The 12,235-nt window shown below is 34.8% G+C and overlaps 1 protein-coding gene across 1 annotated transcript in view; it reads right to left on the bottom strand.

Moving 5' to 3' along the window:
- Nucleotides 1-12,235, bottom strand: part of LOC149803116 (transmembrane channel-like protein 7) — an 89,371-nt gene that overhangs the window by 27,136 nt on the left and 50,000 nt on the right. The window contains exon 12 of the mRNA XM_089952721.1: nucleotides 3,726-3,801. Coding sequence (XP_089808847.1) covers nucleotides 3,726-3,801 — 76 coding nt within the window. The remainder of the gene's footprint in view (nucleotides 1-3,725; nucleotides 3,802-12,235) is intronic.

Consider the following 12,235-nt stretch of genomic DNA (forward strand, 5'->3'; position numbering starts at 1 on the left):
GTCATCCATATTAGAATTTTCAAACATGTTTTGCATGCATGTATAGCATCCTGAAATATAACAAAGACATCCAATTATTTTTATGGGCATGCATGCATACATACAAAGACCCATATACTGTGAGGTATAAATGACAATCTGGTCATAAGCTACGTGCAAAAACTTAACCTAAGCCAGCTCAATATTAAATGTAGGTCACACTGACCTTCTGTCGTAAGGGTGTGGTATTAATAGGGATTCATACATCACCTTGTTTGATGATTCTGGCTTAAATAGTGCTTACAACTGAAACCAAGTCAGTGAAGCATGAAATATAGGTCACATTAATCTGCTTCTGTGATGAATTGATCTTTTATTTTGGTAAATATATAACATTTTAATGACTGGGACCTAATACTCTTGGTTTTTAAAGACAGGAGATGCAGGTGGTCACCATAGCAGGCTAGATTGTATTTCATTTTATTGGGTATGTAATGTCTAAATCAAACTGACAAATCAACTAGAAGACATAAACATCCGATGTACAAATCTATCACGTGACTATAAATCTTAAGTTAGCAAGAATGTAGTGTTGTTTAATGTTTGTTCTTAACCTCTTAGTATTAAGTTGAATGACAATTCATTCTATTAATCAATTACCAAAAGTATACCCAAATTATTTAGTAATACTATGTATAGTTTTAAAATGAATAGTTTAAATTACAAGAAATTCTAGTGGAAAGTAGTCCAAAGACACTTGATTTTTAAAAATACTGGAGACAGAAGATGTTTCTACTTGCTGAGTAATATTACCTGGCTTTATTAGGTATTGGGGACTTGTAATTCTGAAATACCATTTTAAGGAGAAAACACATGCAGTTGTATGGGGTTATGATATGGTTAGGTATTATCTTCAGTTTAAACTATTCCTGGCATGTAAAAATATAAATCTCTTGAGCCTAAGTCTCAGCTTTAATTGAGTTTCAGCCATGAAGGAATCTCAACTTTTGATGCAGCTCCAAGTTTTATGGCTTTCTGGATTCGCCATTATCAAACTTTATTCAACATTTCAAGCAAATACTGCCTTTGATTGGTCAGAATGTCTTCAAGTAGGACCTGAAGTCATGTTTTATGATCCAGAAGCTAAGTCTGTGACTCAACATTGTTAGATATTGTATATTTGAGTACAAAAATACATCTACAAATCTCATGCAGGTAAATATATATACTTTGGTCACCTTCCTCTTTTGCTATGGGAGACTGCTACTATCTAAAACAAAACATATTTCTACTGTTAAAAATATCAAATTACATGTTCAAACAATATCAACTGTTTTATAACTCACAGTAAAAAGAATATTTAAGCTTATATTATACTATTTTCAATAACTGGGACAGATGCAAATAATCATCTGAGTCATTTTTTTCTATCTTTTAATTTCGTGACATCAAATCCTACTTAATACAACCAGCTGGGTAAATGATAAAACTCCATAAGAAGATGGGTGATGAGAACGATTTACTCGATGCCAGTGGAACTTGTTATTAACCAGCTCAGTCCTATCAACAGTTCTGTTTATAATATTAAGCAAAGCAATAAGTCAGCATGATTATACAGTATTTATTTTCAGATACTTTAAACACACTTTTGTCATTTCCCATTTCATTGCTTTTGAGTAGTTTATGATCAACAGGTTCCACTCAAGTTCAGTGCTAAAAGTATGACACCTATCGGTTGGGTTTGCATTAATTCCACTGTCCATTACTAAAGATCCCCCTAGTGTACCATGATCTCTCTTGTAAAACATTGATAATTATGGATCCCATTATATTTAATAAATTTTCTTCTGTTATTGCTACTTTATTTGTATCAAGTGTTGCTAGTTCCTGGTTGTTGAGAACTAATAAATTGTGGTTTCTCATCAATGAAAACATAATGTTTTGTCTTTTGCATCATATTTTCATGACCTTAAGATCACTTTTAAAGGCATGCCTAGCTTTATCGAATGGGGTAAATATTACCTCAATCAGAAATATAAAAGAGCTTCAACAAGTTTTACCTGACAATTTGCTGATGAATTTTGTATGAGTAAAATTAACCAATGCATGGACAAAACGTCACTATATTTTATAGTTTTCATGACAAAGAAGTATGTTGGCCACACAGTACATGTATACATGTGCACATTTTTTTTTATCTGTATTTCTATTTCCTTTGCTTTTCTGTTATAATTTAAGTACAGAAATTTGTGTAAATGGGTTATATTAAAAGAAATCTGTTTTCATGTCCCGAGATTTATTAAACGTAATAGGATGTACATGAATAACAAAGAAAACTGTATGCTTTTCTATGCATTAAACTATTATAATTCAACATAGTGTACCACCCAACAGCAGCATGGTTTATATATATTAAATTGTAATGACACACTTCAGTGAACCCTTTGTACCCTCAAGGACCCCACAAAATGACACCCAAGTCATGTGACTAGGCAGTACGCATATCTAATTTACCCAGGAATGTTGTCACATAACATGTTACTATTGTGCTAATGATAATTAAATTGTTTTCATCAGTTTGTAAACATTTCCTAAGTTTCCTTCGTACACATTGATTTTGCTTAATTATGACATTGCTAATCTAGCCAGAGAAAGAGCAAACCCTTAATTTCATAGATCTTAGGAATGTACATGTATGCAAAAACAGAGTAATCTTTACACCTGTGTGTAGATAATTAGTTGTGCAAATTTGTTTAGCAGCTTATTCACCATACAGTGTCTTTTTACAATCAGTCTTGTAGATATTTCTATAGGACAAACAGTATTAAGAATAATGAAACCAAACTTTTTGTAAGTTTCCACAACCCTTTTTTGGCAATGAACAGGGCACTATTTCAAGATTGCTAAAATCCACCATGCAAGCTGCTGCCACCAATATTAATATCTCACACTTCAAAGTACATAAATGGCATTCACTAGTTCTACTTTTTCAGACTAGTGCTACTTTTTCAGACTGGGTACCTCTGGTTACAACATTCAAAAAAGCTGGTTGAAGCAAAGACTCTATCTTCCTGAAATATTATCAGAAACCTCATCCGAATTGTCATTCAGTATAAACCCATTGAGATCAGCTCCACCCCATTGTTATTAAACTGAGTACATGCATTTATCATGTTCAGTTATTCATTCAAAGTGATTTGCATTTTTTTACCCAACTATATTGTTATAAGATACACTTTAAATATCATGTGCGGTCCCTGAGGGTACAAAGGGTTCAATGAAATTGGAAATTTAAACAATGCTTACCAAGCTGAAGTTTGATGATAATTTCATTGAACCTGTAGTACCCTTATGGATTACACACTCACTCACCCTCTCTGGGTATCATCTTATTTTCTGTGACCTTTCTAAAGACTGACCAGTCATGTGACTTATGCATCATACCATGTAAGCCCTAAGGGTAATACATATTCAATTAAATTCTCATCAAACTTCAACCTGTCAAGTATCATTTTCCAACTAAACCTTTAAAAACTGACCACATGTATATTGACGATCCACACTGTATGCATTTATGTATACAATAATCCAAAGGTGTCCATCCTTCGCTGCATTGTGATTGTTTGACAAAATTATGTTCTTAACTCCACGAGTGATTTAAATATGCCAGAGCTTCAAGTGAAGCTTGTTTATCTTACATTTGCGAAACTAATTAAATCTCATAATCTCAGATTGTACAAACTTACCTTTTTAACATAAAAAAAAATAAAAAATGTCAAGCAGCACATTGCGGGTATTAAAGGGCTAAAAAATAATCCCAGCCTAAAATAGAAAAATAAAACAGTAAGCTTCAAAATGACAAAATTATCTTCTATTAGTAGTTAACCATCATGACATTTTATAGACCTTCCATTGCTTTTTTTCTAGTAATAATGATACTCATTATTGCTTTTTTTTCTAGTAATAATGATACTCCTAATATGGGCTATAGTACAAGTCACATGGGACATGTAGGCATTCAACACCCACCATTTCAGTAATAGGTGTTATTTTTTAGGTTCTGATTCTGATTCTACATACCTTCAAGTGGCAAGTATTCACTTCATTTGGATTCATATACACCCATATTCCTTTGGAAGGTCATTATTTAGATGCCCCAAGAGGTTAATATGGCAAAAAACGTAAGTAGACATTTTTTGATGAAATGAACCTAAAGGTGTGTTCCAGTACAATCCAGACTAAATGTCGCATGCTGTGATGTCACAATGAATGCTACATATATTGATAAACAAATTAGTACTACCCTCGACTTGCTGTTATTTTGACCCAGGTTTAATGCATGGCCACCAACTTAAAAGTCCATAGTGATAGATAATTTTCGTCTGGAAGTTTCTTGGCAACAGTTAAGGTGCAGAGCATTCAATAATAAGGATTAAATAGACTTTGGTTAAATATAATTAGTGCCAAATTTTAAAAGAACAATTTATATTTAATTAAAAATGAGTAAATGCACATACATACATGACCCATGTGACTTGTACGATAGAGCAGATCTCACATAGGTATATTTCCATAAACTGTGAAGCTTAAATTGGATGCCATTTAAATCTGTATAAAGTATTTTGGGGCTTTTTCTGCAAATGTGATGTTGAATAAAAAGAAGTTAAATTTTGCTGTTTTTCCATAAACTGCCATTATATCCTTGAATTTATGAACTTTTCATGCCTAATGTGTTGTTTTCAGGGATGTAAAACTAAATTTTAATAATGTAATGGGTATATATATATCGTCTGAGCTCATAATTCCAACCTCCCATTATATAGAACATTAATAAAATTTAGAACAGGAAGAACCCCAAAACAGTCATCAACTCATGTGGGATACTCTTCCTCTTCTGATTTGAGTCTCGGATTCAGCCAATGTAGTATGTGAGAAAGCTTGCCAGTAGCTTCTTGTGGGTCGGTGGTTCTTTCCGGGGTTTTCCCGGATTCTTCCTCCACCATTAATGCTGGCCACCATGTATAGCCTATCGTGTGCTAAAAAATGGCATTAAACCCCACAACAACAAAAAAATTCCTCTTTTGATTCCGACGAAGTCTATGTTTGGCCATTAAAGCTGGTGGGAGGAGGGAATCTTGCAATAGTGTGAGGTATTAGTATTACATGATTCAAATTAGTTTTATCCTGTCTCTACAAAATTCATTTGAATAGCAATAATGCATTACTTGTCACTGTCTTTGCTGAATGTGCCAGTTTGGAGGGAATCCGGTGGCCTAAAATATCTGGTATAAATGAATGATATTATGGTATATATGTCCACCACTGTAAGTTGGCAGTAAACTGGACCACTTTATATGCCATAAATATTCAACCCAAGGAAAATATGCCAGAAGATAAGAAGGAGAAAGTGATGTGAGACTGCCAAAATGCGATTCTCATAACATCCTTCAGCGATAAAATATTATTCAAACAGACCCATGCAGTAGTAATAGCCACAACATCATGGGTTTAAATTCTCACTGAGGGACTGATAAACCCTCTTAATAGTGAAGACAATCCACCTGGAAATGGTGGATGTCGTGATATCAGCACAGCCCATAAAACATCACTCCCTTAATAACTTGTTCTTGATTAACTTGTGAAACCTGCTTATATTACAGAACAAAGGGTGGATCTCATTTTTTTAAAACCTAAAATATACAGAAAATATTATTCCCTATTTGCTTGAACATAGAGAAAATTGCAATCAAAATTGGTAAATGAAACCTTAATATATTGCTCATTTTATCACTGAAAATTGTGATAGTACCCAGAAATTTGAATCATCCTCATGAAATTCTCAACTTTGAATAAAAAGTCATATATTTTGTTAAAGTTCCTTCACAAACAATGTTCTCAGTACACTGTAAATATTCACTGAAATTTCAATTGATAAAAATGTCACTAATGCATACTGGTGGCAACACCTTAATAAATGAATACCACTTAAAACAGTTCTGTAAAAGTGAAATTAGTGTTTTTGTTCTATCTTTGAATTCAGTTTCAGTGTAATCATCATAAATGCAAAATGCCTGCTTGTATTTAAACATGAAAACTGTCAATCTACTATCATTGTTATATTTGCAAGCATTTCAGTGAGAACCTAATTAAGTGCTGACTGTGTTTGGATCACCAACATATGGAAATATTAGTTGTATTGTTACACTCATTTGAAAGAAGACCTGCTTTTTGTTATCATGTTAATTATGTCTTTTTGTAACAAATCAAATACAAGCGGTGGAATAAAGAAAAGTTCAATCAATCAACATAACAATGTATTAATATAATGTGAGTAACATAATTAAACTACCTCAAATTAGCCTACTGATTCACAAACGTGATCAAAGATGGCAAGGCAACCAAATGAAATGTGTACTTGGTGAATAAAAATCTTTGTTTCACAGATACAATTCATTATGGAGAAGTGAGTATCTGAGCTGGTAATGAACTTGAAAGTCGTGAATTTTCACTCAGAGATTTCCTCAAATTGTTTTTGTTGTCTTGGTTTTAATGCCAGTTCTCAGTGCAAGATAGGCTATACATGGTGGTCAACATAACTGGTGGTGGAAGAATCTGGGAAATCCTGGGTAAAATCCACTGACCCACAGAAAGCTACAGGATACCAGGAAAATTCTTAAGTAGTAAGCAAACTTGTTCTTTATCACCCTCTCTGCATTGCCCTTCTGAAGAATCGTGTGCACCTCGTAGCCTAATGGAGCACGTTATGACATGAAAAAGAATGCAGGTCTTTGCAAAATGAGGATGATCTCAGAAACAAAGCCATTATCCTTCCTTTATTATAGAAAAGTCCCACATACCTTCTGTTATGTCCAAACAAACCTCAGAAAAGCTGGCCAGTGGTGTGCCCACAGGGATCCGGGAAGAGGGATACATGGCAGAAGAGGGTTTGAGTCTCCTCTATTCCATTGCAAGGGGGAAGGAGTCCAAATTCTTCCTCTCTACACTTCCAGCTGCCTTGTCTAGCTAAAGATGGGTGAGAGAAGCTGGAATTGGTCTAACTGCTTGGACTGTTAAGTCTGCATCCTTTTAATGAGCTTTGTGTCCCTCAGATCCTGAGATGCCATGGTGGTGATGGGACCTCCAAAGAGGGTCTCTGCTCCTAATGGAGCAGCCCTAAGAAGGTTCTTGCTGTTTTTTTCAGTATGACCTTCAATGTGCAAAAAGCAAAGTTCCTGCAGAAGTGAAGTGACAGTGACAAGGACATTGACAAAAGATGCCTCAAAATTTTGGCAATCACCTCCAGCAAGCAACACACTGTGGCTAGAGGCAAATATTCCAACTTAAGAAATCTGATAAAGGCTGCTGAAAAATGATCAGCATGCACAGATATTAGTGCTAGGATATGAGTTTTGAGCTCGAGTGCCTCAGGCATCTTGACTAGAAGGTGAGCTCAGGTCCCCATCCCGATCTGTGATGCTCCTGAGGTCAAGGGAGTGAGGGTTAAAAGGCCAAGCAGAGAAAGAATCTGATGGCTTGATACTGAAACCAGCAGTCACAGCATAAAGGGGAGAGCAGATCACATTTTATGTTGCCAAGTGAATTCCTCTCCTGTTGAAAACCTTCGTGAAAGTTTGTTCACCATTGTCAAAATAATGGAGTAGATGGATATCTGGTCATAATGCAGCCCCAAAAAATTGAAAACTATTTTTTGTCCTCCATGACTGAAATCCAGCAAAGTAAGTGGTATACTTCGCTTACTACTTTATCCAAAGACAAATGTCATCCTCCTCTCCACTGGTAATAACAGGTGTCAGGATTGAGGGGGCCAAAACGGAGGAGGATGGACCATACGAGACTATTGCTTCACAAATTCATTCTACCAAAACTGAAAGAATATCATCGTCCTGCACCCACTCCTGAGTGGATAAAAGACTTCCTAACTTATATGTCTCTCAGATGAAATGGAGATTTAGGGTAAGTGTTTTATCATTACACAACTTCTCACAGTGTAGTGGGACTTCCACTACTAACAGTCTTTTTTGGAAGGACAAAATAGGCTTCTACTATGGGTGAATCCATATCCCACACCACTGAGTGGCAGGGTTTCCCTTACTCAAAGTTTTTTTTTTTAATGGATGGGAATGCTTCTCATCTGTCTTAGATTGCAAGTTCGAGATGACCATCACCGGCTCCCTCTTCTTTGGCTCCACATGAACAGAAGATGTAGGTCCATGGCGTACCACATTTGAACTGCTCTCAGGCCAAGGTCTGGGCATTAACAGCACCATTAATGTGAAGAAAGATTCACATCCCTGGAATGGATGTCTTCATATCTCATAAGGATTACAAGGGAACACACGAAAGGGGAGTATGATAATCTATTCCCCTAGATAAGTACATGACAACTCTCTATCACCAACAGATATGATCAGTAGAATGGATACAGTGAGGGGGTATCAACCCAATACCTGTCCCCATAATGCTGATGGGATTCCACTGACTGGTGACCAGTACTTAAATCTCCAACAGACAATGTAGAGAGACATTAATGTTGCTTTCACTTCCCAGGGACAATAGACCTTATCTCTGTTGCCATAACTACTCCCCCAACTCCCAGATATAGTGCTGAAACTCTTGACTTTGCGACAGACAGACCCCATGTCTTTCTGGGATCAAGCAGCACCTACCCTGACAAACTTTTTGCAAGTCTTCATGAACATTATTTGATCACACATCCTCCTGGGACCAAGGAGTTATGTTCTCAGTCCCATAAGACTCTGAAAAAAACTGTCTCACCTGGACAGTACTCTTCAATAAGGGAAGAGGAAGATTCCATACACTCCTTGCTTTCAAGGAGATAAGTATCCTGAACTTCCATGGGAACAAGGAGCATATGGGGAAGAAGGGTGTTTCTTCCTTTATAGGTGTGCTGACTCTCAGCCTGGTTCCAGACATTGCTGGGCAATAAACGACAATGGAAGAGCATTCATTTGCATTCTGTGCAAGCTAAACATGTGGGTTGAGAATCCCAAAGAGTCTTTTTTGCCCCCATTTTGACACATTCCTGAAAAGATGGTATATACTGCAAAATCTAGCAGTCCTGAACATAGGCAGAGTATCTCATATGAGCCAACAATGTGGTAATCAGACTGGTTCTGGATCCTCTCCATTTTATATTTCTAGCTTGTTCCACATAAGCTTGGAGAAGTATTCTTAACCTTCCCCAAATGGTGATCAAGACAATAGTGACAGGTACTGTATTACTGCTATTCAAAATGAATTTCTTATATATTTAAAATTTAAAAAAGATTTTAACTGTAAGGAAACCAAATACTGTGACACCTTTTCTGCAAACAAAATATATGGTCTCCTGAGACAGGTGATTTCAATAAGGTCATCACATTATATAACACACTATATATAAAAATTAGTCTGTGCATTAAGAATCTAGTTTTAATGATAGGTAGTCTCTACCCCCCAAAACCAAACATTTTTCTGGTTGTAGTTCAGTAAAACCTGACCTGAAAGACTAAAGAGATTGCCTGTCTTGAGAGATCCTGTACAAAAATCATAAAACTTGAGTTTGAGCTTTAGATTTTGTTATGACCAATCAAAAATGGCTACTTCTGATAGCACTTTTTAATTGGCTGATTGTGTTAACTCAATAGGTCTCAAGCTCAGTTTTATTACTTTTAAAGCAAACTATCATGTCTTACACAGCTTAATGATCTCTTCTGAAAGACCAATTGACTTGTGAAACCACTTTTATGCTGGCGAAAGTGGTGATCTCACAAGACAGGGTTTACTGTTACATGTATCTCAAAAATCTCATTCACAGCTTGGAAGACTATTGCAGATTTTCCTGAAAGTAACTTTTGTAACAGTAACTTATCATTTATAATTAAAATAACCACTATGTGAACTCCAAATTTTTTGTTTTAGCAGCAAATTATGAAAGAAGCATGTAGCCAAAGTGAAATTTACCATCATAAAATTGTTTTGGACAAAATAAATTTAGTTGATAATGAAACTGTATTATTTTGCTGAGCATCTAAATAAATAATCACATTTCACTAGAATAGGAAAATCAATTGTCAAAGACCTACAAAATCAATACCATTTAGTTTGCATTCTGGTAATATTTATGAATCTACTTGCCCAACACCTAGGTCGAGATTAAGTTTGACTCCAGAAAGTTCAAGTTTGCAAGGTACTTACCTGCAGGAAAGTAAATAAAAAACCTGAGAGAGAGAGAGAGACAGAGAGAGAGAACTAGAGTTTTGTGGTCAGTACATTATGCTTAATTATCAGAAACTTGCATACTCTGTGATGTTGAAACAGTGCTTATACAGCATTCTTCAAATCAATGTCAGTCATTTCCATCTTGAAGTCAATGTCAAGGTCAGTTTCATATTTTCTCATGCAGATATTATAATGTGAATAAACTATCTAAAACCTGTTTTGGCAAACAGGAAGTATATATTTATATTTTAACTTATCAGTTAAACTGTAATTGTAACATTTGTCCTAACATAACTATGGGCATTTGTCCTAACCTAAGTTATGGAACATTTGTGAGTTCTGAATATGCAGAGATTGCTGACTCTGAAAAATTGGTTAGTCAAAGATTGTTTTTCATGCATAACGCAGACTTCAAGGTGGCTAGGTGATAATTGTTAATAATATAACTCTTACAAATTCCTTGACATGTGTCTTTTGGACTGTTACGACTCTATGATCTTAAACTAAGTAACATAAAAGAGTGAAAAATAACAAGTCTTGCAAAAATTCAAAATATAATTTATTTCCCAAAACAGAATGTGAAAATTTAAAAAATAACTTACAGCATGGTGAATGAAGTCCTAAATAGTCTTAAAAGTTCAAGTACAAATCCAAAAGTGTACAGTATTCCAAATGAGTTCCAGTGTTGTTTTGGATGATGTTCAAATGTATTGTGCTGAATTGCCAAATCTTGATGTATCAATGATATAATCCAAAATGTCTTTAAACAAATTCACAGTAATTTAAAAACAGCTATTAAATCCTAAAGTTGGAGCACTTATTAATTCCAATGAATAACTGAAATAAATAAATTAAATCCACCCTACTGAACTGAACACAACTATCTATCTCTTCTATGAATAAAGTTTCTGCTAGGAAAAACTAATTCTCACGTAAACATCCCTTATATGAAAAACTAAGATGCAGTTTCACAACCAGAAACACAGTGAATAATCATTTCAAACTCCCTCTTTTTTTGTCAACAAGATCAAGTACTTTAGCAGTTAGCCAATCAGAAATTAACTCAGCCAGATTTTTCAAGAAAACTCATGACATGAACTCATCAACATGTTCACTTCTGCCATGAAACTATGTAATCTATTTACTAAAATGACCTCATCTTTAAGTAACCAAACCCACAACTATAAAGGAAATAAGTATTTAATATGCTATTTACAAAAAATCTATAATCATGAAACTGAACACACATAATATAGAGACAGAAAACAGGACATAAAAGGCACTTGTCTCCAGCAATTAGCCACCTGGAACTCTAGCACCCCAAAGCAGTGTTTAGCATTTACTGTTTACAAGATTATTACAGGTGATCGATATAAACTTACTGCTTAGCAAATAACTAAATTGATCAAAATGAGTGTTCTCAAATCATTAAGTCTCAAAAGTTGGCCTGTCAATGGTTATGTTGATTCTGGTTGCCAATTTCAAGGTGAAAAGAAGTACTCATTTTGGTTGGTTATCTTGCTATCTTTGAGCACATTTGTGACTAAGTAAGCAAATTTAAGGTAGTTTAATTATATTACTTACATAATATTTATAACACTGAGAGTTAATCTGACACATAACCATGACTGCTAGCTCTTATGCAGGTAGGATTTGCCTTCCCTTAAACTTTCTTTTATTCCACCCTGTTTACTTGATTTGACACAAAAGACTTAATTTATAATATTATAATACAAATCAGTTCTTCTTTCAATTAAGTATAACAATAAAACAAATACTTCCACAGATCTGAGATCAAAATGAATTTAGCACTTAACAAGGCTCTCACAAAAACACTGATGGACAGAGTTGTGATAGTACACTGAAGTTTTTCACATTTCAATACAAAGAGGGCATACTGCAATTTAGAATGATTACACTGAAACTATACATTACAAGATGGAATTAAAACACGAATTTCACTTGACAAGACTTAATGAATTGGTATTTCTTATTAAAGTATTGCCAACAGTAG

The sequence above is a fragment of the Sinohyriopsis cumingii genome, chromosome 3, assembly GCF_028554795.1.
Source record: "Sinohyriopsis cumingii isolate HCF-2022 chromosome 3, ASM2855479v2, whole genome shotgun sequence".
NCBI lineage: Eukaryota > Metazoa > Mollusca > Bivalvia > Unionida > Unionidae > Sinohyriopsis > Sinohyriopsis cumingii.